This window comes from Pseudorca crassidens, chromosome 4 (genome assembly GCF_039906515.1).
Source record: "Pseudorca crassidens isolate mPseCra1 chromosome 4, mPseCra1.hap1, whole genome shotgun sequence".
Lineage (NCBI taxonomy): Eukaryota > Metazoa > Chordata > Mammalia > Artiodactyla > Delphinidae > Pseudorca > Pseudorca crassidens.
The window spans coordinates 112945661-112973385 of record NC_090299.1 but is presented as its reverse complement, the minus strand read 5'-3'; the positions used below and the strand labels follow the sequence as shown (position 1 = coordinate 112973385).

Here is a 27725-nt window from a genome sequence, read left to right as displayed (position 1 = left end):
ATGCAGGGGGTACGGGTTCAATCCTTGGTCGGGGAACTAAGATCCCGTATGCTGCACAGCACAGCCAAAAGATAAATAAATAAAAAATATAAAATGACTGAGTAAACAATTTGTTAAAAAAGAAAAAAGTCATTGAGGTCACTTCCTCTTCACTCCCAAAATATTTAGGAACATAAAGCTTTTGTTCAGTGACATCAAAGTAGGTAAGGTAGAAATCAATAACAAAATTTAGAAAACAGGACTCCAATAAAGATGTTAAAAAAAAAAAAGAACTGTACAGCTGACTTAAAAATTGCTTCAAAATTTAAAAGGCTAGATCTCTTGTTAAGTGTTCTTACCATAATAAAAATTTAAAGTAAAAAAATAAATAAATAAAAATAAATAAAAAACTAAGAAATCACTAAAAATATTTGAATTCATCTCATTGGAATTTAAAGGATATTTCAAAATAACTCAAAGGATCAATGAAGAAGAAATTTTAATGAATATTATAAAACAGAATTGCATAGTAGAAAACACTACATATCAACACATGTGGGTTGCAACTAAAATGACAGAATAATGTTTATAGCTTTTAATGTTTCAACTAGGAAATAAAGAAGGCTAAAAATTATAAGTATTCAACTTAAGAATATGGAAAAGGGGGAAAAACAAAGAAAAGAGAAGGAAAAAACAAAGTTAAGAACATGAATTTATAAAATATAAAAGGATATGAAGTCAGGATGTTTTGAAAAACTAATGAAACTAACAAACTGTGAAAATACTGATCAAAAGAAAAAGAGAAGCGGTACAGATAAATGCTATAATGAGTGAACACAACTACAGTTATAGTAGAGAGTTACATGATTAGAAAGTATTTGGGCAACTATACTACTACATATAATATAGTATATAGTATATTATATATATAAATGGTTGGGTGAGAGCTCTCTTCCTGGTTTGCAGGAGGTTCAGTATTTTATAGGAGGCTCTACCCAATGCAGAAAGATACAGGTAAAATTAAAAGAAAGATTGGAACATAAACAACAAAACCTATTTTCCCATGTGATACGATTAACTCTATAGAAATCCAGAATGTAACAGCAAATTATTAGAATTTACTAGAGAGTTCAGTATGGTTGCTGGATGATAAGGTTAAATACCAGAAACATAATTGATAAATAGGAATACAACTGCCATTTACAAAAAGCATAAATATATAATCTATATATTTATATAATATAAATATAATCTATCTAGGAATAAATCTGACAAAAATATGTGAAAGCTTTACTGAGAAACATACAAATTTATAGAAAGATATTAGAAAGACCTAAATTAGTAGGTTCATTCTCATTTCTTTTGGGCACAGAGCCAGAAAACTTACCCCAACCTTCTTTGTGGCTTGTTGTGACCATGTGACACAGTTCTAGCTCGTGAAATGTGAGGTGACACGCTTTGCACCGCTGTCAGACCTGGTCTGATGGTGATCTGTGCAGCTAATTTCTATGCCGTCTTTCTGGCTTGTGGCCGATGAACACAGCAGATTTGAAGTTGGCAGAACCCTAAGATGGAGGGATCCCGCGTCCCTGAACCACTACTTGGAGGAGATTTCCCTGCTGCTCAGGAAAACCCATTATGTGAGGAAGAAGTAAATTAATGGAGAGTGTAAGCTTCTGTACTTTCTTGGATATCTTTGTTGCAGTAGCTAGCATTACTCTAATTAACTCAGAAAAATGTATTAGGTTTAAAAATAGAAAGACTCAACATCCTAAAGATATTGATACTTCGCAAAATGATCTGCAGATTTGATCCATTTCCAGTGGAATTCCAGCAGAGCTTTCCATGAAGCTTGGCAAGCTGATTCTAAAGTTTATACAGACTGATCAAAGGCCAAGAATAGCCAAGACATTTCTGAGGGCAAAAAAGAACATGGGAGGGAACTCTCTCAGATATCAGAACTAATTATAATGCTGTAGCTCAAAATAATTGCTAATGGGAGGTTGCAAGTTAAAACCACAGTGATTTAATACTTACAGATGGCAAAAAATAAAAGTTGATGTCACTAAAGGATGGTGAGGATGTAGAACAATAGGAACTCTTTACCACTGCTGTTGGTGAAGGGGTAGGTAATATAGGACCTAAGGAAAATAATTTGACAATAAGCAGTGAAGTTGAACATACCATGTCTTTGACCCAGAAATTCTACCTTCTTACACATGTCCAGTAGGCAAGATGGGAAATGATGTTAATAGAAGCTTTTTGTGTGATAACACGCTATTGGATATAAGACAAATTTCCATCAACGGCGTGAAGGACAAAAACTTTACACCATTTACAGCATGTTCTTTCAGTGGTGTATGATACAGCAATGTAAGTGTACTGCAAAATGGATTAAATTCAAAAATACGATTTTAAGTGAAAAAAGGCAGTTTGCCCAAGAATAGATAAGATTTATCTAAAAATTTTTAAAATGAGAACTATATATCATATAAGGATATTAGATATGTGGGAAAATTAGAAATGAAGGCAAGCAAATGATAAACACAAAAAGTCAGGGTAATGGTGACCTCTTGGCAAGGGGTAGAAGGACAGTGTGGAAGGAGCACAGAGGGCTTCTGCATTGGTTCTGTTCTAATTATTAAACTGGTGGTGGATACTGGGGTGTTTTTATTCTCATACTTTATAACTTGCATGTATGTCACATTATTTTACATGTGTCAAGTATTTCTTAACTTGAAAAATAAGAGTAATCATTGACTCTAACTATATTCTTTTTGACAGACCGTTATTAGCTGTACTTATTAAGTGACAATTAAACTTTTCCCACTAACATGCTTTTTATGTTGCTTTTTCCCTTAAAAATCTACTTACTAATGAATTTACCTGTAATGTGAAGGTTCCTTTGGAACCTGGTTTCAGTCTCATCTTAAGTCTCCATGACCTTGCTAGACTTTAATTTTGTCATCTTCAACATTGAGATATAGTCCCTAACTCATAAAGTTGTTGTGAAGATTATACATGTACATCTTATTGAAACGGATGTTAACAGTTATGTCTTCATTCAGATTCTTTCATCAAACACATGTTGACCATCTGCTGTGCTACAGATGCTGTAGGGGGTACAAAATTAATAGGATGTAATGCCTCTCCTCCAGGAGCTAGATTTATTCACACACAACTAGACAGTGCTGCCGTAGGGGAGGTCATTGTGGAATAGAAACTGTTAAAGAACCTCAAAGAGAAAGGAATTGGTTCTGTAAATTCAAGGGAGGCTTCAAGGAGGCGGCGGCCTGTGAGTTGAGCCCCCAATGATCTGATTTTTTTTGTTTGCTCTCGTGTATGCAAAGCTCCCCATCATCGTTCCCACTTTCCACTAAACACTCTAAGTATTTCAGGTGAGTCACCACAGTCACCTAAAGAATAGGGTGTGGCTGTGAAGGCCTCGTCCGTACCATACCTTTGCCTCTCTCACTTGCTCTTGCCTCCAGTGGAAGCCATCCACAGTTGTCCGTTTTAGTAGATGGACCTTAGTATCACAGGGACATGAAATCCTCCTTAGTTGTTGGTGGATAGGATAAATAGATTCCACTTTACCTTTGTCTACACTCGGGCAAAGTAAGGGCCCTAAAAATGCCACATAAATATTTTTTGGGGGAATGTTATGTCTCCATGAATCATCTGGCTTAATTAGACTGGTCCTTTTGTATCCTTTTTTATGTGACCAAGAGAACCAGTAGCTGACAAATTTACTGACCCAGAGAGAAACTTCTGGGAAAAAGCTAATACTTACTGGATACCAGCTCCAGCAAGCCACAGCGCTAATTTTTCTTTCTGAATGAACCAATCATTGCTTCAGATATAGAAGCATCTTATAACCTTCTGGTGTGTTAAAATCTTTGGAGACAATGTTTTTAAGCTTTCAGCATAATGTAAGCTGTCTTTCATAATGGGAATTTAATAGAGACAAGGGAAAACCTGTGTGCAGCTTCTCCAGAGATTCTTCTTGAAAGCTCAGTTCTTCTAGGAAAAAAATTTTTTAAAGGGAAGGTGTCTGTTTTCTTATCTTCTAGAATGAGCCCTTTGAAACATAAGCCAAGCCATGCATACCCCTTCTCTACCGCTGGAGGCTACCCCTCCAATGGCCTCCTAGAAAACAAATCTGAAACTCTTTCTATGGTTTACTAGACCACTCCACAATCTGCCCTCACTTCCTGCCACTTCCCGTCATACACTAGGACCCAGACACAGTGGCCTTCTTGCCAATCCTTGATCTTCACCTCGCATGTTCCCGAAGGTTAGGGCCGTTGTGCTAGCTCTTTATCTGTCAGAATCATCCTTGCTCAGATTTTTACAGAACTCTCATTCTTATTTCATGAATATTTCTGCTCCAATCTGCTCAAATGCTACCTCCTCAGAGAGACTTTTCTGATCACCCCATTTAAAGTATAATTCCTGTTGATCTCTGTACCTAACTGCTGTATGTTTCTCCATTGCATATATCACTATTTGGCAATATTACATATGCTATGATATATTTTTTTACTTTTTTATTGAAGTATAGTTGATTTACAATGTGTTACTTTCAGTACAACAAAGTCATTCAGTTATATATATACATAGGTATACATGTATATATATATATATATACACACACACACACACACATATATATATATATATATACATTCTTTTTCAGATTCTTTTCCCCATGGGTTATTACAAAATATCGAGTATAGTTCCCTGTGCTACACAGTAGGTCCTTGTTGGTTATATGATATTATATTTTTTATGCATGTTCTCCTCTTTCTTTTAAATGTAAGCTCTAAGAAGACTGGGGACTTTGTCTGTACCCTGGTGATTGGTACATAATGGTTTTCAATAAATATTCATTGAATGAACAAAGGAAAGAACTTACATTTCTATTGACTAGAAGATAAAGGGTTAAAGAAAAGATTGAGGCTTCGTGGTGGTATCCATGCTGGTACAAGACAGAGGTAGTGTGAATTTTTATAGAAAATACACAGAACTTCACATCAGAAGATGTGGGACCTTCTATATTTGGCACATGACTTTGAATAGGTCTGAGCATCAATTTCCTCCAACCAAATGGATTAGACTAAAGTTGATAAGATCAAAGGAGATAAAGGAAGTGGTAAGTTTTCATAAATCTTAAAATCTTAATATAATTATTGCCATCTCTTTGGGTCAATATGTAAATACAAATGCAAAATCAGGTACTCAAATTAAAATTTCTTACTTTCAGAACTGGAAAAGCTCTCCTAAACATCTAATGAAATTCCAGTCATCCTTACATGGGAAACTTAAGTGCAGTTTAAAAAATGAGTTGAAGGGCTGTTACAGAACTACAAAATATAATATTTCCATACATGCATGGATGCAAATGAAATTATAAGCATTGCTTTCTTGTTTCTTAAATTTCAGTCTTTATAAAATTAGTTAAGATTTTCATATTGGTTCTTTATCTGAGGAATAAGTAGATATGCTAATTTCAGCTAGTTACAAATTTTAATTTCATAATATTCCCAGCTATCTCTTAGGTACAATCTTTGCGAGTCATTCTGTGTAGATAAAAGAAAAGAAGAAAAGCCCACTTCAAATTAGGTTGTTTAAATTCCCTTTTTTCTAATAAGGATATCCTTGCTGTTATGTGATAAATACCAAAAAGCCTTAGTAAAAAGGTAAATTTCTAAGAGATTTTTAAACATATGACAAATGTTTTAAATATTAATATTTGAATAAATAAATGAGGGCTAGATTTTATAGTTCACTGATTCATATTTTTTTAGGTGAGGGCCTATTTTGATGTGTTAACCTGATTTATTTAATTTTTTTAGCCATGATTATTGCCATATTATTGAGATAGTCCATGTATAATGAATCTATTAAAATGTGCATGTTGAAGCCCAGCTATAATTTATGTGTCTGTTTACTTGGAGGTGGAGGGTGGTTTTACTAAAATAATATCTTTATGTATTGGAGATGAAAAGTACATGCTAAATCGCCCCTGTGGAAGGAAACCAACTTTGTTTTGCAGGGCAGGACTTCAGTCATATACACTGCCTCGATTTAATGAGCGCGTCTTCTGTTGCTCCAGCTTTCTTTCCTGTCTTTATTCAGTTCACGGAGTTCATTGAATAGAGTCTCAGAGAAGTGGAAGGGCCTATCCTGAAAAGACAGAAGAGGGTAGCACCCATTCATCACGCTGGGAGAGCTCCTAATCCTCAGTCAGTGCTGAGCTCAGATGTCACTTCTTTTTCTTTTTTTTTGCGGTACGCGGGCCTCTCACCGCTGTGGCCTCTCCCGTTGCGGAGCACAGGCTTCGGACGCGCAGGCCCAGCGGCCATGGCTCACGGGCCCAGCCGCTCCGCGGCATGTGGGATCTTCCCGGACCGGGGCACGAACCCGTGTCCCCTGCATCGGCAGGCGTACTCCCAACCACTGCGCCACCAGGGAAGCCCCAGATGTCACTTCTTTTTTTTTTTTGCGGTACGCGGGCCTCTCACTGTTGTGGGCTCTCCCGTTGCGGAGCACAGGCTCCAGACGCGCAGGCTCAGCGGCCATAGCTCACGGGCCTAGCCGCTCCGCGGCATGTGGGATCTTCCCGGACCCGGGCACGAACCCGTGTCCCCTGCATCGGCAGGCGGACTCTCAACCACTGTGCCACCAGGGAAGCCCAGATGTCACTTCTTAATGACGTCTTTCCCCACCATCTTCTCCCTAATGTTCCAGAATTCTATGTCTTTTGGCTCTATGAGTTTATACTTTGCATAATCTTCTACTATATCCTGTCTCACATGGCAGTTTTTTAATCACATCTGTTTAAGTATTCCCAGTACTCTGAGCTTCTCCTAGTCAACACTGTATCTGTAGCACAGAGCCTGGCCTATTGTGAGTGCTGACAGTATTTTTGCAGAATAAATAAGTTAATGCAAGTGCTGCCACCCTGAGAGAGACTGAGGGTGTACAGAGTTCAGCCAAAGTTGAGATGGGATGATCCTTGCTTTTACTTTGGACTGCCAACATTTAGAGGGTGCAGACATTGTGCATAAAGGTTTTTAAAGACTGTCCAGAATTTTAAGCCCCTCTTCTTCTCAACAACGGTCCCTTTCCCAAACTCTCAATTCTGCTATCATTTTTCCTTTTATGATGACGCTCAAAGGGCGCAAGTGTCTATCACTTCCCCCTTCTCTCTTCTTGTCAATGAATACCACTATTGATTTGCAAGTTACTTGTCTGCTTGCCCTGAACTTCACCTTGGTTATAAGGGTCTCTCCTTGCTAAACCATCCCTCTCATCCTCGTGGGCGTAGAGGTGTGTGCATGGAATTTTCTCCAATGTAACGAGATTTACACCTGGCCCTGCAAAAGAATAAATGAGAGGGTCAGTGGAGTGTGTGTGTGTGTGTGTGTGTGTGTGTGTGTGTGTGTGTGTGTGTGTTTGTGTGTGGTGTGAAGGGCAGGGTGGAGGTGTTGAAAGAAGATTGAAGAAGTTAGAGGAAGACAAAGAAGAATGTGAGTTTTACGGTCTCTGAAAATTTCTTTGATCTTCTTTTCCAGGTTGACTTTGGATTTGCTAAGAAAATAGGATCTGGACAGAAAACATGGACATTCTGTGGAACTCCCGAGTACGTAGCTCCTGAAGTCATTCTCAACAAAGGACATGACTTCAGTGTGGATTTTTGGTCCCTGGGAATTCTAGTGTATGAGCTCCTCACGGGCAAGTAAGTACCTTGTGTTTTGTCTCTTCTTTAGAGAAGTGCAAAAATAACTTACTAATGATAAAAAATATATGATTTAAGAATTTAACATTTTGGAAGTGTTTTTGATTAAGCATGATGCCTTTTCCTCTTCACATTATGTCATATATAACATGCTTTCTAGCTTGTAACATGGTGAAAAGATTCAGGAAGGTGCAGGAAAGGAGTACAAAATTGCTATGGTTTACCTAGAGTGGCAAGGCCTGTTATTATAGATAATATATCAAGTGTGTGAAGGTTTGAGGAATCCATCATAAAAATAAGAAAGGAAATTGAAGTTGTGGGCTGTTATTATTTCCTCATATTTTATTTTGTAGTTGAGAAAATAGCAATCATAATTCCATTAAATCCATTGATCAATTAAATTTAGCCGTGTTCTTCCATTTTCCCAATAAATCATTAACCAGAAATGCTGAAAGAAGGCAACATTGCTGGATTTAAATTTTAATCCCCTTGTCAACTGCTTTCTAGAGGTGCTAATGAACAGAGACAAGACACAGCAGGAGTTTTACAAGTTAAAATTGGATTGCCATTCCTGAAGCGATTAAAGGGCTGTATTAATGAATCCAGGATCCCAAATATTCAACCTGCCTGCACACACGTACACACTTATACACACACATATTACCTCACATCTGTAAAGCCCTTGACAGCTTACAAAGCACTTACATGTGTATTATCTAATTTTGTTTTCACAAGCTTGTATGGAAGTTAAAGCAGGAATTGTTTATTATCTTATGGTTTAAATTTGTATTATGATTATTTTATGATTTAAATCTTATAGATTAGAAAACTGGGTCAGAGAGCTACTTGCCTAAGATCAAGGATTTAATCTCAGGTCTTCTGACTCTAAATATGACACACTTTTCATTAAACACGTGTGCCTTATACATAAGAGTTTTTTAATATAATGCATGGCTGTATAGACAGGATTCAGATCAGGTAGTTTTCTTTCCTCCATTTCTCATTAACTGATTTGGTCATTCTTTTAAGCCTTTACAACCAAATATTCTCAGTCTTGATGTCAGGGAGGATTTGCATTTGAAATGGCATAAGAAATGCTGGAATGAGCCCAGTGACGGGGATTCCAGTCTCAACAGCTGCGTTCCAAAAGGAGAGTTTTGTAGAATCTTCTTGAGCTTTTTACACTGCAGATTTCAATGTTGGGTTACCCATGGCTCCATTCTTTTTCCTTGTCCACATGAAAGATTATTTGAGGACTTCCCTGGTGGCGCAGTGGTTGAGAGTCCACCTGCCGATGCAGGGGACACGGGTTCGTGCCCCGGTCCGGGGAGGATCCCACATGCCGCGGAGCGGCTGGGCCCATGAGCCATGGCCGCTGAGCCTGCGCATCCGGAGCCTGTGCTCCGCAACTGGAGAGGTCACAACAGTGAGAGGCCCGTGTACCGCAAAAAAAAAAAAAAAGATTATTTGATATCTGTAATCATTTTCAAATATTCATTGCTTAAGATTTTGAAGTAAAAAAGAGAAAAATTTCCAGGTAGTCATTCAGGGATAAAGTTGATTAAGGTCTCAGGACACAAGGATTTCTATTTCAAGGGTTTGTTTCCTCATCCCTGGAAAATTTGTCAGCTGCATTTCTAAGACATACATGATGGCTCTTGTAGGTAACTGGAGAATATGCATTTCAGTCTTCATCAGCTGGAATAAATTGTCACAAGAAGTAGGGAAATAAAGTGAGAGAATAAGGAAGGGGAAAAAAATCCTCAATAACTTGGAGTTGCTGAAGTGACCTTGAGCTGTCATGAAGAAGGTGCAAAACTGCTGTTATAAAGGCTTTCGGGGTAGGGCATGAGAAAAGTTCATTTTAAATGCCCTAAAGTCAGGAGGTAAAACAAAAGAACTAAAAAACCAAACCAAAACAAAACACAACCTACTTGTAAATATATAAATAAGTTGAAGGAATTGTAGCAATGGTTTTTGTTTTCTACTTCATTTTCTTTTCAAGTGAAACATAGATTATTGAAAAGTTGGTGCAACGGACTTGTTTCAGGTTCATTACCAAGAGTGGGAACTCTCGGTATCCAAAGGTCTCAAGCGTGACCAAGGTACAACAGAGTCATTCATGAAAATCATCTTTAATTTTCAAAAATTAAATGATACAATAGAATAGGTATGAAAGTGTTTTTAAAAGCAGAGTCCATGCATGAACGTGTTATCCAAACCCAGTGGTTAATTTCCAGTGCTTTCTTACTCGTCTTAGCAACAGTTGCCTTGAAATTCTCTCTTCGTGGTTTCTAGGACCTCCCTTTCTCTCATTTCTCTTCCCATGCTAGAGGCTCCAGCTCAGTGTCTGTTGCTGGATTCTTCTTGTCATCCTGACCTTCTTCAGTGGTCATCGGGCCACTTCAGTCCTTGACCTCTTTCCTACCCACTCACTCCTTGGGTGATAACATCAAGCCCTATGCCCTGTAGATACTGTCTGATGACTCCCCGGAATCATACCTCCAGCCCTAACCTCTTCCCTGAATGTCAGACTCATAAATGTAACTGTCTGCTTAGCATCTCTATTTGGATGTTCAAGATGCAACTCGATTCTCTTCCTCAGAACCTGCTCTGAACCTGCGCACCCCCAGCGTAACCTCCACACCAGTCTTAGTAAACAGTATCTCCGTTCCATAGGTCAAAACACTTCAGTATCCTTCTTGAATCCTTTCTTTCTCCTGCGTACCACATTCACCCCAGTAGCAAATCCTGTTGACTTTATGCCATCGAAATAATCCAGAATCCCACCATTTCTCACCACCTTCACCACTACCGTTCGAGTCCAGGCTACCAGGCCTGCCTTCCCCCACCGCTAGTACCATCACAGTTTATTTTCAACACATTTTTAAAAAGCTTACTCTGACTTCTGTAAATTAGATCACCTGACCTGAGAGTATTCCCAGGTCCTTCCCGTAGCCCGCTAGATCGAGATGACCATGCTGCCCTCACCTCTTACACTCTCTCCTGCTTCCTCACTCCACCAGCAACACTGCCCTCCTTTCTGTTCCAAGAACGACCCACGTCCACTCCTGACTCCTGGCCTTTGTACTTGCTGTCTTGGAATCCCTTGCCTGTTTGGCTCATTCACTCCCACCTCTGCTCAACTGCCAACATATGAGAGATGCTTTTCCTATCCACTGTGTCTAAATAAAACCACACCTCCTCTCTCTCACTCTCTGCCCTCCCCTTTATTTTTCTTTTTAGTGATTATCACCACTTGACAGATTACCTCTGTGTGTATGTGTGTGCGCGTGTGTGTGTGTATTTTGTTAAGTGATATGAAATTATTTTCTAGCATATATCCAGATTTGCTATAAAACAACTCATGAGAGGGAGGGAGGGAGGGAAAGAAAGAAAAGAAATTTAGTTGTAAATGTGTCTCAGATGCTGGTCCTAGTGTCCCATTTTGGCTTTTCTCTAGCCCGCCCTTTTCTGGGGTTGACCAAATGATGACCTACAATTTGATTCTCAAAGGAATTGAAAAAATGGATTTTCCCAGAAAGATAACCAGACGACCTGAGGATTTGATTCGGAGGCTTTGCAGGTGAGAATGACTATTAAAAACCCCTTGTTCTTGGGGGAAGGTGTGAAGGCTTCTCATTTCTGCTGCCACACATTTTAAAGTTAGGTGTATATTTACTTTTTGTACTTTTCTATGTAGTTAAATTATATTTAATGAAAATCATTTTCTATTTTGCCGTCTGTGCTAGAAGTTTGAGTTTCCTTCATGTAATACACAGTACCTACTCATAGTTTAAAAGAGATGCAGATTGTTCAGATTATCTTTGAGAATCATCTTTGTTAGAGGAAAATAGAACCACAAAACTTAGCTTAATAAAAGAGTAGTTTACAGCATTGTTATTTTGAGAGAAAATTAGTGGCGATGATAAAGTGTTACTGTATGTCCTCTTTCAATCTTCATTAAAAAAAAAAGTACCCCTATTTTAAATTAATCCAAATTTCTACTTACCACTAAAAATAATTTATTGGAGAACAGAAGACTTCTAGAATTTTGTTTAAGCTTCATTTTGTTGCAGTTTTCTTGCACACCTGAACTTTTTTAAAAGCTTTGAAATTTAGTAAATTTAGAACATGAAACCTAGCTGTGAGTTGCCCACAGAAATTTCTGCATGCTTCTAAAATTTCAGCTCTGTTGTAAATGATTCTCTAAAGCTTTCCCTGGTTCCCTTAGCAGACTTGGTAAAGTGGCATCGTCCTGTTCTTTTAAGCATTTATTCATAGCTCATTTAAAGCACTGGGAGATACCTATATCTATATATCCGTATGTATATACCTATATCTATATATTGGGATATATAGATATTGAATACATATATTCATATTCCTGACTGTAATTTGACTGTGGCTCCCCCAGAGGGGGCATGTGTTTTCCATCTCCTTTATTCTCAGATGTGCCTGGTCTATGAATATTGTTGACAAAATGAATGAATGAATAAAGAAAAATTGTTAAATTTTAATGTAAAATTCACTCAAACATAATTATTATAAATTGACTTAAAATTTTTATTTTAGGCAAAATCCAACAGAAAGACTAGGAAATCTGAAGAATGGAATCAATGACATTAAGAAACACAGGTACACAGTTACTTCTTTGCCCAGAAAAATCTAGAAATTTATTTTTAAAGTGTGGTAATCTTGAAGCTTCTCTCAGTCTGTAAAGATCCCTACACAAATGATCAAGTTTTCCTTTTTGGTGCTTTATTTTTAATTTGTGTTTTACTAGCTGCGATGAAGTTATAAAACAAATTACAAAATCACATATTCAAGTTATAGCAACTTAGCTTTTTATCTGCTGTAATCTCCATTATTTTTTAATATTAACTTGGATTCTATAAAGGAATCAAGTTCTAATTTTGACGTTTCATTTACAGTTAAAGTAGGATAGTTATTGTTCTCAATATTCTAGAAAATGGGTCAGCTAAACCAACTGTTAAATAGTATTCTACTTCAGTTTTAACCAATATTATATATTTATTTAAAATATAATTTTCCTTTGACCAGCTCTCCACATTTTGAAGCTTCCTATCGTATTTTACTTTTGGGGTAAAGTACATTGATTTCCACAAAACCTCAAACAGTGTTTTATCCTTATGTAATAGTCTACAAAGCACCTTTTTCAGGTCTGTGAATTTCTAAAGCTGGTCTTTAAAACCATCAATAACTTCCATAATATAAACTCTCTGATTTCGTTCCATATGTGGAAGTTCAGGCCTTGGAGTTTTTTTGTTTTTTTTTTTTAAATCTATGCCTAGCTAAATCCTGCAATCCTTGAGATGTTTTGATTTTACTTATGATTTACAGAAGTGAAACATCACCTATTGATAGTACAAAAAATAAATTTGAGAATTTCATTACTGAAAACCTTTGAGCACACTGCTGTGTTCACTTTCAGAAAGAAAAACACCTCTCAACATTTTATTCTTCTCTGGATATTTTTACTGAAGAATTAGGGGCACATCAACACAGTGTGAAAATAAAGGGAGAGATGCTGCTGAATAGAAACACTATTCGTTTTTCTGAACAGTAGTGGTGCAGCTCAAAAAAAAAAAAAAAAAATCCCCAAGCTGCCAGCCCTGCTCTATCTATTCATGAACTTTCTTGAAATAAAGCCATGTATTCAACATTGTAAATTCATATCGGGCTCTGCCATAAGGATATATCAGGACGGGGATGGGGAAGCAGGGAGGGAGGAAGAGATGGAGACAGACACATCTGTGGATTTTATATACATCCAAATACGTATTTTATTGTTCTTTGTCATCTTTTGGATTGTCTTTCGTGTAAAGCTCATTATTTGTCTTAGATTCCAATTTATCTCTCTTCCTATGTGCTGTTATCACAGTTTCTTATCTCATGATAAAATGACACATAAACACACCATTCATATTGAACAAACAAGTGTTCAGTCAGTAAAAGTCCCCCCTTCCAATGTATTTCCTCTTTTATCTCATTAAAGAAGCATCTTCATGTTTGCTCTGGGGTAGGTGGGAAATAGAAGTGATATAATTGTTAACAGGTTCCCGTTTTATCTCTTACTTCTTATTTACCTGAGGCTCATTTAAATATAGCTGTCAAGTTGTGATTAGATGTACATGCAGATTCATGCTGAAGGATTTTCTCACTTCAGCATGGTAATGAAGAATTTTGAATTTCCTTCCCCATAGGGATTAATTTGCCCACTCTTCTTAACAGGGTGTTCTTTGCCAAGTAGCTGAAGCATACAGCTGAAGCTGCTGTGTGTAGGGCAGAGTTCACTAATAAGATGTACCAAATTTACACAGTGCCTTCCGGTGAGCTCAGGGAGATCAAAAACATTATTTCATCTGATTTTCATAGTGCTTCTTAGCATACAAAGATGGGGCACGGGGGTCTGAAAAATAGAACTCTCTTTGCTTTCAAATAGGAGTGTTCTATAGCCTTGCGTAAGTCTCCAAGGCACATATAGCTTCACTACCCAGTATATTCTTGTAATGTTTTTTTAAAAAAGCATTCTTTCTAAAATTTGCCATGAGATTTTCCCACTCCTCTCTAAAGTAAAACATCTTTTTTCCTTGGAGAGCCATTTACTTCAATTTTGTATTTAACAACAATACACTTAAACGTGGCATATTGTTATATGTTTGTTCAGTCTGTGTTAAATCATCTTTCTTAAAAATAGAGTTCCTCCGTCTCCTATTTATAAGTTAACTTATAAACTAGGTACCAATCATGTCTCCCAACACCTCTCTGAAAAGAGGGATAATATAGTTGTAGGGTACAATTAAATCTTTCCTGCTAGGTAGAGGAGTAATTTGTTTCAGGTCTCTTAATGTTACCTTTAATATTTCCAGTCTCTAGAATTTTACTCTCAAGAATAGCTACTACTCTTTTAAAAATGAAGAAGCAATTTATGTACAGTTGCTGCTAATATTTCTTTAGTGAATATTTTTCACACACGACTGCATGCTGGCACTTGGATTACTTAAAATGTGGTTAGTGTCAAAAAGGCCAGGTGTTAAGTGAATAACCACTCATGTTAAGTAAATATTGCCATAAGTCAAATTGTAACAAGTACTCAGCAAGAAATGCATAGGCTCTTTGATTCAGTAGAGTAACAGTAATGATTTTTATTAATATTTATGGAGTAGCATCTGGGTAGAGAGCATTGTAAAATATGTGAAAAGGAATTGTGTCAGTCATCGGTGGCAAAAGAAAAGAATCCACAGAACTGTGTGCCTAGAAATCCCTAAAAATGGAGCCTCGGTCTGTGCAAAGAAGGTGATGGGTGGATCATGGAGAGGACTTCTGTGGTTTTGCAGCAAGGACAATGGAAGTCATACATCTAGGATTGCTGTCTGACTCTCACTCTTTGCTTAGAGACTCAACAGTGTAGACCAAAATGGCACTTTGGGTTAAGAATGGCATCTGAAATGGAATGTACTAAGAGCCCGCCCTCTCTGTTTTTAGTACTTTTTCTCTTGCTAAGCTTAGACTTGGAATGAGAAATCCAGTCAAGGAGTGACCCAAAACCAACTCCACGAGAGGGAGGAGATTGAAAAAGGTAGAAGAGGGTAACTTCGGATACAGTTGACAGACCGATGAATACGAGGGCCTCCTAAAATCTCCCAGCCTTCATTCTGATACCTCCCACCACCACCCTGACCTATCACGCCCCCCACTGCGATCATTCTTCACATAGCAGCCAGAATCGTCTTCTGAAAACATATTTAGATTGCATCACTTCCTTACAACTTTCTACTGGCTTCCCGATAAGCATAAAATCTTGACTCCTTGTTGTGTTCTACAAGACCTTATAAGATCTGGCCTCTGGCTGGTTCTCAGACATCATATTTTTCTCTCGTTTCCCCTCCACTCACCACACTTCAGCTCATTCCTATCACTTTCTTCCATTCAGAAGGTCATTGCCACAAATCTTCCCATGGCTTCTCCCTTCTCTTCATTCTGGCCTCAATTCAAATATCACTTCTTCAGATAGCACCCTAGCTAAAAGCAGCACCTCCCAAGCCATCCGTATCCCAGTCATCATCCACCATTTTATTCTCTTTTATCTTCCTAGTACGTATTAGTATATGAAATTAATGTAAATGTTCGTACTGTTTACTTTTTTGTTTGATTACTTGTCACCTCCTGCCAAAATAAAAATATCTTGAAAGCAGGGTCTTTGTTGTTTTTGATGCCTGGGACCAAGTTGACTTTCCATAAATTTTTGTTGGCTGGCAGACCTGACCTCGGTGTCCCAATAGAAAAGATCAGTGGATTTAAACAGTATTATTCCAGGTTCTTTATAAGATTCTGAGAGACACAGTACATTGTTTCTGTCTGAGAGGAGCAAGTCCTCCTCATTTCTGGTGTTGCATTTCCAGCTCACCAAGCCTGATACGTATCCTAAAGACCAGATCAGTCGTTCCTTTTAGATTAATAGTTTGGAAGCAATAAATGAAAGAACTTCATCTGGCCATCAGCCTTCTCTCATTACAGATAACTGTAAAATACTTTTTATCTTGGAGCCTCTTATATACATTTCACCAATAGCATCACCACCATGGCAGTGTGTTACTGTAAGACATGATAGTTAGAGGTCCTATGTAAGGGTGTTCTCTTGTAGAGTCATTCAGTTATTCAACAGACATTTATTGGAGCCCCTGTTTTGTGTCAAGTACTGTTGCAAGTGTTAGGGACACAGAAGGAAAGGAAACAGACAAAAACCCCTACTCTCATGGAGCTTGCATTCTAGTTGGAGAGAAAGAAAATAAAGAAAATAATTAAGTGTATAGTAGGTATATTAGAAGGCAGTAACTTATAAGGAGAGAAAATAAAGTATGGAAGGAGGATGGGAAGTACATGGGGGTGGGGTTGGGGAGGGGTTGCCATGTTAGACTGGATGGCCAATGAAGGCCTCTCTAAGAAGATGACCTTCGAGAAAATACCTGATGGTGTTGAGGAGACAGACCATGTGGAAATCTGGGGAAAGGACAATTCAGCTACAGGGGCTCAAGTGCAAAGGTCTTGAAGTGGGAACATCCCATGCTTGTTGGAAGAATGTTGAGGAGACAAAGGAGCAAAGAGAGAGAGAAAGAGAAAGGTAGGGCAGTGGCAGGGTGGGGGAAGGGTGGTGGTGGAAAGGGTGATAAGGCCTCTGGGTTTTAATAAAGACATGGTAATGACTTTGCCTTTTACACTGAGTGAAATTGGAAGCATTGGACAGTTTTGAACAAAGGCATGATGTGAACAAAGGCTGCAATGGCTGATGGCTTCAGGCAGGCAACATTTAGTGTTTACTGGAATGACAGGCAACAGTTTTTTTTGTCTGCAGTTGATACAGTGATTAGATTACTCTTTCAAGTTTTCCTCCAAACTTAAAATGTTGGAGGAAACATTTCCTCCAAATGACTTGCATTTTAAATGATCACCCTTGCTGGGCTGTTTCCCATGGACAAAAGCAGGAGGACCCGTTAGGATGTTATTATACTAATACAGGCAAGAAATAACTGTGGCTTGGCCCATGCTGGTAGAGTAGAGGTGTTGAGTATTGGCCAGGTTCTGAATACCAACGTATTTTGAACGTAACAGACTAGATTTACATATGGAGTGAGATAGGATGTGAGAGAAAGGATAACTCCAAAGTCTTTGGTTTGAGCAACTGGAAGAGTTGAGGGAAGTTCGTTGCGGAAAATTTGGAGCTTCAATGTGGACCTGATACAGCTAGATGCCCGTTAGACATCCAGTGGGGAGATGGTGAATAGCACTTGTAGCTAGCAGCCTGTTAAGCAGTGTGTGTGTGTGTGTGTGTGTGTGTGTGTGTGTGTGTGTGTGTGTGTGTGTGGAGGGGGGCAGGGTGGTGGTGGAAATAGCAGTTTGGGAGTAATCAGTTTATACATGCTATTTAAAGCCACAAGACTGAATGAGATTTCCTAGAAAGTGGGAGTAGTTGGAAGAAGAGGTCCAAGGACTGAGCCCCAGAGCATGCCAACTTCCTATGGAAATAGCAATGGAAAATGAGAGAAAGCACCCAAGATGGTAAGAAGAAAGCCAGGACAAGGGCATGTCTCTGGCGCCAAGTGAAGAAAGTGTTTTGGGAAGTGTGAGTGATGAGCTGTGCTAAGAGTAAGATGAAAACTGAGAATTAAGGGAATTCGCTGGAGTGGAGAGGGTGAAGCCTGATTGCGGTGTGCCTAGGAGAAAATGGGTAGTGTCGACTGAAGAAAAACACAACAACCTAAAAGTTGCAAGTTATGTTTTATTTGGAGACCTTACTGAGGACTATAGCCCAGGAGACAACCTCTCAGCTCTGAGGAACTGCTGCAAAGAGGTAAAGGAGGAATCAGGATATATAAGAGTTTTTGCTTTAAAAACAAAAACATGTAGTACAACATTGGAAGATTACTGCTGAAGTGGGGAAGGGCCATATAGGGGTTGGGGAGTAAGAGGTACAAACTATTAGGTATAGAATGAGCTACGAGGATATATTGTACAACACAGGAAATATAGCCAATATTTTGTAATAACTATAAATGGAGTATAAGTTTTAAAAATTGTACATCACTATATTGTACACCTGTAACTTACATACTGCTGTACAGCAACTATACTTCAATTTTAAAAAGAAAAAGAAAAAAATTTACCGCTAATCACAAATAGAAGACATCTCAAGTCAACGATTTTACTGCTTTTCTATATATGGGAAGATGTAAGAGTTTGGGCTCCTTGAAATTACCCCTTAGATATGCATCTTAACTATCTCGGACCAGTATTCAGTTTTTCTCCATCCTGAATCCCCCATCAGGTGGCTGCAATGGCTGACGGCTTCAGGGCAGGCAACACTTAGTGTTTACTGGAGTGGCAGGCAACAGTTTTTTTTGTCCGCAGTTGATACAGTGATTAGTTTACTCTTTCAAGTTTTCCTCCAATGGGAAGAGAGAAATGGAATGAGAGTTGGAGGGGAGTTCGGGTCAAGGGAGATTGCTTTGTGGTTGGAAGAATTTAAATGTTTCCATACTGATTCGAATGCCCCAGGAGAGACGATGTTAAAGATTCAGGAGAGAGGAGAATTTAAGGAGCATGTCTGAATAGAGAATGTCTACAAGATCAAATACACAGCAGAGGAGCTGACCTTAGAGAGAAGCAAGGGCAGTTTATTCATGGTGCAGTAGAGAAAGGGAACACACAGATGTGCCTACACAGGCAGGTTTGCTGGTGGAAAATTGTAGAAGTTCTCTTTTCTGCTCCTGGTTTCTTAGTGAAATAGGAAGTCAGGCCACCATTTGGGAGGGAAGATGGATAGGAGGTCTGAAAGTTTGAGGAGAGAGGACGAAGAATGGATTATGAGTCTAAGGGAGTGTGACGAGGGGAACAACAGGGAAACCTAGACTGACTGCTGGGCAGCATTAAAGGCCCCCCTGAGGGTAGTGGGCATGGATTTAATGTGAGAGACACACATGTGTGTGGGCATGGTTGGTATTTTCCTCTGATCACTTGCAGCTATACTGTTGCAGGCAGGGAGCAGGCAACAAAATGGGTGGACAGATGACTTGACATGCTAATAGTTTATCAGATAAGTAATATTTCTCTGTACTTTTCTGATTTCTCAGGTGGTTAAATGGTTTTAATTGGGAAGGACTTAAAGCACGGAACCTTCCATCACCTTTACAAAGAGAGGTATCGTATCTACTATATTACTCTCTTGATTTTTTTCCAAGTATTTGTTTTTGTAAACAGGTTTTAGGGGCGTGTGTGTGTGTGTGTAGAATAGATTAAAAATTTTTTTTAACAGTTTTAAAATTTAAGTGAAAATGTCTTTGCAATTGTGACTATATGGTCTAAATAGTATTATGTATTCAATGGACCTTAGCTCAGCTCTTAAGAATGGATTACATGTAAATCTAAATCCCAAGGTAGCCAGTGTTGGTCAGGCTGACAGATGGTTCTAAAAATATAATATGAACCTATATGTAATTTAAAATTTTCCAGTAGCCGTATTAAAAAAGGTAAAAAGAAATGGGTGAAATTAATTTTAATTATCATAATACATTAAAATATTATTTCAACATGTAACAAACACAGAATATTAATATATTAATAAAGATGTTACATTTATTTTTTTCATACTGAATTTTCAAAAATCCCAAGTGGTTTTTCCACTTTCAGCCATCTCAGTTCCGACTAGCTATATTTCCAGTGCTCAGTCCCCATTGCTGGTTGGACAGCACAGCTCCAGAGAAAGCAGAACATCTGCTAAGTTGGGGAGGGAGGGGGATGACTCAGGAATAATCTAGTCAACACCCTACAAATGTTATGTTGTGTTCTCTGTAAAGGAATTTTGAGGATCTTTGTCTTTCTTTGTACCTTTTTAGATTGACATCTGAATTTTTTCATTACTCGTCTAAGTCATTGTGGAAAATGTAATTTCGAGTATGTTGTAAATATTGACATTTTATAGTAAAACACTACTCTCACTTTGCCCCTTTAAATATATCCAGTGGAATCTAAATGCCATTGAGATATGAAACCCATCAGCCATTTAAAAAATAGACAGAAATATTACATGACTACTTTTTCTCTCTAAACTCCTATTTTCATGTTTCCATTAGATTTTCTCTATAAAATTTCATCCTAATGTAAAAGATTTTTATACTGGATGGTCTTCTATTAATCATTCTTTAAGTGCCTTTCAATTTTAGTTTTTATAAAATTAAAAATTTTTGTGAGGATAAAAATTTCGCTGGCAATACAGATATTTCTTCTGGATTCAGTTATAATTACATTTTTGTAGCATGCAGTATCAAACAACATACATATATTATAAATTTTTAAATAATTATTAAACAAAAATGTTTTGAAAAGAAATTATTAATGTACTTGTGGATGAATATTATTTACTAAAAAATGGGATCAGATTCCACATCAATTCTATTTCTTTTTAAAATTATTTTTCTGTAGATGAAAGTGCTAAGAGTTGTGTTCACATAAATAAGTAAATGAGAGTGGAGGATTTTATAATAGCAATGTCACTTTGAGCACCTTCTGAGTAGTCTCCTTATGCCCCCAAAAAACTCATTATGATGGATCATAAATAGTATTTTTAGTGATCTATCAGCTGATAATTCAATTAGGTACTAATGAAGATTGTTTGAAAGCAAAGAATTGGAAACCACTTGATTTGCAAAGTAATTTAATACCAGAGTAATTTCACTCTTTCAACAAAGTCACTAGTATTTTGAATTGTCCCTTTGTTTGACATTCTGGAGAATTTATACGGGTCAATTAACCCTATAAAAATTCAAGATCAGTGAGAAACTTTATTATAAAGTGGAAGAAGGATTCTGGCAAATTTTGATATTTTTAATATTTCCTTTTAAAATATTTTCCAATTTGAAAAAAAAAAAAGAGACATCATTTCTGTCACCTTTTCTTTCAGAAATAACCCCTTAAGCCAGGTAGCTCCTACTGCATGTAATTCTGGGACCCGATCCATTTGTTCTAAAGGGGAGATCTCATGAGGCTGAGAGCGTGACTCAAAAATGATAACTGGTTCTATTTTCCTTACATGTACATTACAAGTGGTTGCAGTAGAAAATCAGTGTTCAGATACAGAAAGCATTCCCCATATGTTCTAGCATGCTTTGTCAACGTTATCCTCACCTTTGGTTTCATCCTTTTTCTACTAGCTAAGTGGACCCACAGATCACAGCTACTTTGACAAGTATCCTCCCGAGAAGGGGGTGCCTCCTGATGAGCTGTCAGGCTGGGATAAAGACTTCTGACAGAAGAAAAGATGATTACTGCCCTACATACACAAAAGGACTATAAGGACCAACAATCCAACACTGATTATTTCTCTTCAGAGTATTATACTATCTTTTAGAAGACTATTAGAGAAAAGAAATCCCTGCCCATGAGCTGGGGGTGGGAAATAGTAGGTGCGGAGGTGGTTCTGAATGATAATGTCTCATTTAGATGCTGTGAATTATTCGTGTGTTCTGTTCTTTGCTTTTCTCAAATGTTGAAGGCTATCCTATTCCCCTCTTCAAAGTCAGAACCATTTTTGTCAAAGGGACATAATTTTCTCTGCAATCTGTTGCTCCGTCCCAATCATATTTGTCTCCTTTGAGTCCTAGTAAGGTTTAAAAAGTGTCTTGCCCTTGAGCAACTAAGTCATTCAAATAGAAGAAAGAACAAGGGTGAATTTTGGAAGATTTCCCCCGTTCTCAACAATCCCACGTAAGCATTATGGCATCTTGAAGTCATGGCTTGCCGTAAACTTGGTAGTCAACAGAAGTTCTTGATTTTCACCTGTGTTCAACCTAGAACTATATTGATAGGCTTCTGAACCTAGTCTGGGGAAAGGCAAATTTGAGTATTAGTCATTGGTACCACTTTCTAACACAGATGAGTTAATGAATCTAGCCAGGTAATTATATTCTATTGGGGAACTTAGAAACAATAAACAAAGCAAAAAATATTTTTATTCTCCTGTGACCAGCTGTGATACCTCAGAGACTTTTCAAAAGTCTTGTTAAAGATGGTTATAATGTGTGGTTAATTGATGGGCCTTTGGAAAGGTTTTATCTTATATATTAAATATTTTCACAATCAAATTAGAAAACACGCAGGAACTACATTGTGAAGGCTTTTCCTTCCCATTACATATGGAGGAGAAAAAATTCTAAAAGGTATAAATGCTGACTCTTTGAAACTCTGAGATATTTTGGCCAGTTCTGTGATTGTTGCTATTAATAAACCAAGAGTATAGAAATAACCACAGTTAATTTTTAATGGAAATCCCATTGGCAGATATTGATGCACGCCTAATCACTGCTGCATTAATAACTTTAAGGAGACATTTGAGTCATGGGAGTGTTTATAATTTTAGATTGTTAAGGCAGGCAAGCCACTAGAGAAGGGATGGGACGGTAAAAGGGACATCCAGCATCTGTCCCCCTCCTGGCTCCTCCCTGCAGTCTTCCAAATAACAAATAGATTTGTTTCAATAGCATTGGACGCCAGTAACCTAAGAACTTTACTAGTAGAATGTTTTATGTACCGATCATGATCATTCTCCCACCCTCCTTCCCAAATGGATGGGAAACAGATTTTCTTTTTATCTTTTTGATCTGGCAGAGTAAAAATAACGTCGAAGTTCCTGCATTATTCAAGCTTCTGGTTATACTTTCCTATGCTAATGTTCTATAGGAAAAGCATCGCTATCCACATCCACCCATATTTTCAGCATTCAGAGAGTCATCTATCTGCTTCTGAAGTGTTAAACCAGATAAGTGAGGCCCAACCCAGGAAGGTGCATCCTTAACAAATTAAATTTCCACATTTAGAATCCTTTTGCTGAACCAAAGAATTTTTGTTTCCTGTAGTAGTATTTTTAAAGTTTATGTATTGTACATAGAAGAACCATTTTTAATAGGATCAACATAACCTGCTTAATGAATTTCTAAGATTTTTTAAAGATTTTTATTTGAATTTGGTTTGTAAGCACTGTATGTTTTTCCATGTATATATTTTTAAATTACCCACCTATAAATGTAGGGAATTTATGTATTGGGTGGATATTAGAACTGTACAGTTATATTAGCAATGATATTCTCAAAGGTGATCAATAGTTGTAATTCAAAAAAGACTTACATATATACAAATAAAAACCAACTTAGGGTACTACAAGTTTATTTTGGCTATGACTGGCCATGTCAATATATAATCTCCACATGTGATTTTATTGTGTTTACTTTGGAGTACTTTATAAAGATGGAGAAATGAGAGACTGAACCATTAATACAATCCCATTTCTATTTTGTAGCTGGGTGACTTTGGAAAAATGACTTCACTTTTTTGAGTACTAGCTTTCTCACCTGTAGAAAAAGCACAGTAAAATAATACCTACTTTAGGCGCCTGTTTTGGGGAGTAAATTGATACCTAGACAGTCCTTTGCCAATTTCAATGAAATAATCAATGCTGCATAGATGGGAGCTACTGTTACTATCTCTATTAGAATTAAAGGGGCCTTAATAACCGTTTAGTCCTGGACCTTATGTATCATTGGTATCTGTATGCACAATTGTACCAATTAAATCCAGTATCAATCTTTTCTTTTTCTTTTAAATCATGAAGTAAAGATGGTTAATCAAATTTTAATGCATGTGATGAAGAGTTAACCCTCACCAAAATGAAGTGCTTTATTAAGAGTTCACTGCTCGGGCTTCCCTGGTGGCGCAGTGGTTGAGAGTCTGCCTGCCGATGCAGGGGATGCAGGTTCGTGCCCCGGTCCGGGAAGATCCCACATGCCGCCGAGTGGCTGGGCCCGTGAGCCATGGCCGCTGAGCCTGCGCGTCTGGAGCCTGTGCTCTGCAATGGGAGAGGCCACAACAGTGAGAGGCCTGTGTACCGCAAAAAAAAAAAAAAAAAAAAAAAAGAGTTCACTGCTCACCTAAGTTCTAAGTTTTAACTTTTTATAAATTAAGGATATATATGTATATGTACATATATATATTCTTAGAAAATACAGAAAATTATCCCCCTATATACAGACCCATCATATTCCTAATCATTAAGTCATTCCTAATCTGTCTTTTCTGGGTGCAAAGTTAATTTTTCATTCTTGAGCCTCTTCTCTGCAGGGCCAACTTTTCATGATGATAGTTTCCTAATATGTTCTCTATTAAAATGTCTGGAGGGAGGAGAATGTAGTGGTGAAAAGTAAGACTTGGAGTCAAAAATTATGGGTTTGAATTCTTGCTCTGTCCAGGTTTGTGTGACATTGAATAACAAACCACATCTTTATTCACCTATAACTTAGAGATGGTACAGATAAAGCTTTGGAACACTGGGCCAGAATATTATTACTTGTAGGTCATTGATAATAATCATTTGGAAATATATCTGTTTCTTTTTGGTATAATAATAAATCCTTGTTTTTTTTATTGCCAGGTATTGTACTAGGAGCATTTGCATCCATTGTCTCATACACACAAGATTCTAAAATAATTATAAACACACTGACTATTGACTGCCTTCAAAGCTAAATATTGGCCTCAAATATGCCTTTCATTCTCAATTTAGCTGTGCTGGTTTTACATAGCTTAGATCCAGTTGCTATAACAATATAACAAATTAACCCACAACTTAGTTGCTTGGAACACCATTTTATTCTTCGGGATTCTGTGGGTCAGGAATTCAGACAGCACATGGCAAAGATGGCTTGTCTCTGCACCACAGAATCTGGGGCATCAGGTGGAAAGATTCAAAGACTGGGGTGACTCAACGGCTGGGAGCTAGAATCGCCTGAAGCCTTGTTCACTCATGTATCTGGAGCCTGGGCTGGGACAACTCAAGGACTAGGACTGCTGTTCAGTGTGCCCACACGTGTTCTCAACATGGTTTGAATTCCTCACATTATGGCATCGTTAAAGTAGTCAGACTCCTTTCATGGTGGCTTGGGACTTCAAGAGCAAGTATTTCAGCCAACAGGGAGAAGCTGCACTAAACTTTATGAACCAGCCTTGGAATCACATCACTTCGCTTCTGCCATACTCTGTGGGTAGAAGCACAAGCCCACCCAGATTTGTGGGGAGGGAACATAGGCTCCATTTCTTAATGAAGAGAGTTTCAAAGAATTTGCAAGCAAGTTTTAAAACTGCCACAAACCACTTTCTGTCCACAGACTACTTACATTATTGCCATATGCAAAATAAATTCATTCCCTCTCAAGAGTCTCCCTAAAAATATCATCTCATTACATCAGACTCAGGGTCAAGGTCCGGGATCTTGTCATCTAAGTTCAATTCAGGTGTGGATAAAGACTCCTCGGGTGTAATTCCTTGGATACATTCTTTTAGGTCAGAAAGCCTGTAAACTTAATTAACAAGTCATCTGTCACCACACTCACAACACTGAATGGCGAGACGACCAGTGGATAACCACAACAGATTCTTGCATTCTGAGAGGGAGAAGATGAGAGGCACAAAGCAGCACTGGTCCATAGAATTCTGAAATTTGGTGTGACTCGTGTTACCATTTCACTGCTCACGGCTCAGTCCTACTCCCTGTGAGTTGTTCTCTGCAGCTCTTGGCCCCACCATGTAGAATCTGGGTTCTGCCTCTGAGTTAGCCTTTTCGTTTGTTTGTTTTTTCTATAAGATATGGCTGGTATTTGCAACTGAGTAGACTTCTTAGCCTGTTTCCTGCCTGTAAATGTTTGGTGGTAGAGATGCCTTTTTAAAATTTGTCTCTCTCTCCATTGCAAGCTGATACATTTCTTTTAAAAACTTTGTGAATTTCCAATGTATAAATTCATGATCCACTCTATTAGGCAAAAGCTACACTCACAAATCTTTTCTGTGACGATGCTGTGGAAATAATGATTCCTAGAAGTTCTATTTTCTTAAAAGTGAGGGTGTGTACAGCACATGCTTAAGATGCTTGGAAGGTCTTTTGCCTTTTGAAAGGCTCTGGTAGTCAGTTTCAAAGATGCCTTCCAATGATCCTTGCTTATGGTGTCCATGCCCTTTTATAATCCTCTCCTCTTGAGTGTTGACTGAATCTAGTGACTTCCTTCTAACAAATAGAATATAATAAAAGTGATGGGAAGTCACTTCTGAGATTATGTTACAAAGTGAATCTGCTTCTGTCCTGTTCACCTTCTCTTGCTCTCTCATTTGCTTGCTCTGATAGAAGCCAGCTGCCATGATGTGAACTTCTCTATGGAGAGGCTCATGTGGCAAATAACTAAAGGAACCTCTAGCCAACAGTCAATGAGGAAATGAGGCCCCCAGTCCCACAACCTGTGATGAACTGAATCCTGCCAACAACCGCAGGAGTGAGCTTGGAAGTAGATCCTCCTTCACTTGAGCCTCCAGATGAGACTGTAACCTTAGCCAATACTTGGTCAAAGCCCAGTGAGAATCCATGAGCCAGAGGAGCCAGATAAACAACTCCCAGATTCCTGACCTGCAGAGACTGTAAGATAAGAAATGCGTGTTGAATTAAAGTACTAGGTTGGGAAGGAAAGACGGACATGAAGTAAGGGAAACAAGAACAAAATGGACACAAGAGAACAAACTGGCAAGCCAGAACCCAAGAAGACAAACTTTTGAATCTGTGTCTTTCATGGTTGCCAACCTTGGCCATATGGGTGGCTTGCAGGATAAGCTGACACCTTTTACGTGTACCTGGCTCGGGATGTGCAGATGCCAAAGGAGCAATCTGGCTGGAGCTAAAGGAACCACAAGCCTGAATGCTGCCCTTCACCACCAAGGTGAGGCAGCAAATCAACAAAAATGTGCATGAGCTCCAACTGTGCTTGGTCTTGTGCCGACGTCTGGAGTATAAATATGGCTGCTATCCACTTTGGCATTTCAGGTCTTATGCAGATTTCTCTTGTGGCAAGGCCAAACTCAGAACCACACAGAGAAGGAAAATCTGGGAACATATTTCTGGCTTAGCTGAATTGACACAGTACCAAGTCACTCAATTTCAAACCTATATATGTCATTATTTTTATGTAGTTTACTTAGAAATTTTAACTAATGAGATTTGCTTCCTGTCTTTCTACCCACTTTCACTTATCAAAGTGCACCTAGAGCGCAGGCCACATTACTCAACTGAAACCAGCAATATCGATTTATCTCAGGTGATTTACAGGCAAGCTCTAAATTGAGTTAGAGCTCGAGCATTTTCAGTTTTGGAAAGTACAAAACCAAGATATTTTTGTTTATTTAATTGTTTGTTATAAATTGAAAATGGTGTAATAAAAAGTAACATGAAATTTGTTTTGACAAATACAAACTTCCTCAGTGAGGAAAAACCAAGTGGGCATGCATTGGGAAAATAAAAAGCAGAAGAAAATATGATGAGATCAAGGAAGAATACCAGCAATGCATCAATCCTTGAAACCAAGTAGAGCAAATGGGGCAAGGAGAGTTAAAATATTAAGGT

General features: G+C 38.0%; 1 protein-coding gene across 1 annotated transcript in view; it reads left to right on the top strand.

Annotated features, from left to right (window-relative positions):
- Positions 1 to 24737, top strand: part of PRKG2 (protein kinase cGMP-dependent 2) — an 86973-nt gene extending 62236 nt beyond the window's left edge. Inside the window, exons 14-18 of the mRNA XM_067736367.1 lie at positions 7560 to 7723; positions 11187 to 11309; positions 12299 to 12361; positions 19375 to 19441; positions 21451 to 24737. Coding sequence (XP_067592468.1) covers positions 7560 to 7723; positions 11187 to 11309; positions 12299 to 12361; positions 19375 to 19441; positions 21451 to 21546 — 513 coding nt within the window. The 3' untranslated portion in view covers positions 21547 to 24737. The remainder of the gene's footprint in view (positions 1 to 7559; positions 7724 to 11186; positions 11310 to 12298; positions 12362 to 19374; positions 19442 to 21450) is intronic.
- Positions 24738 to 27725: the final 2988 nt, after the last annotated feature.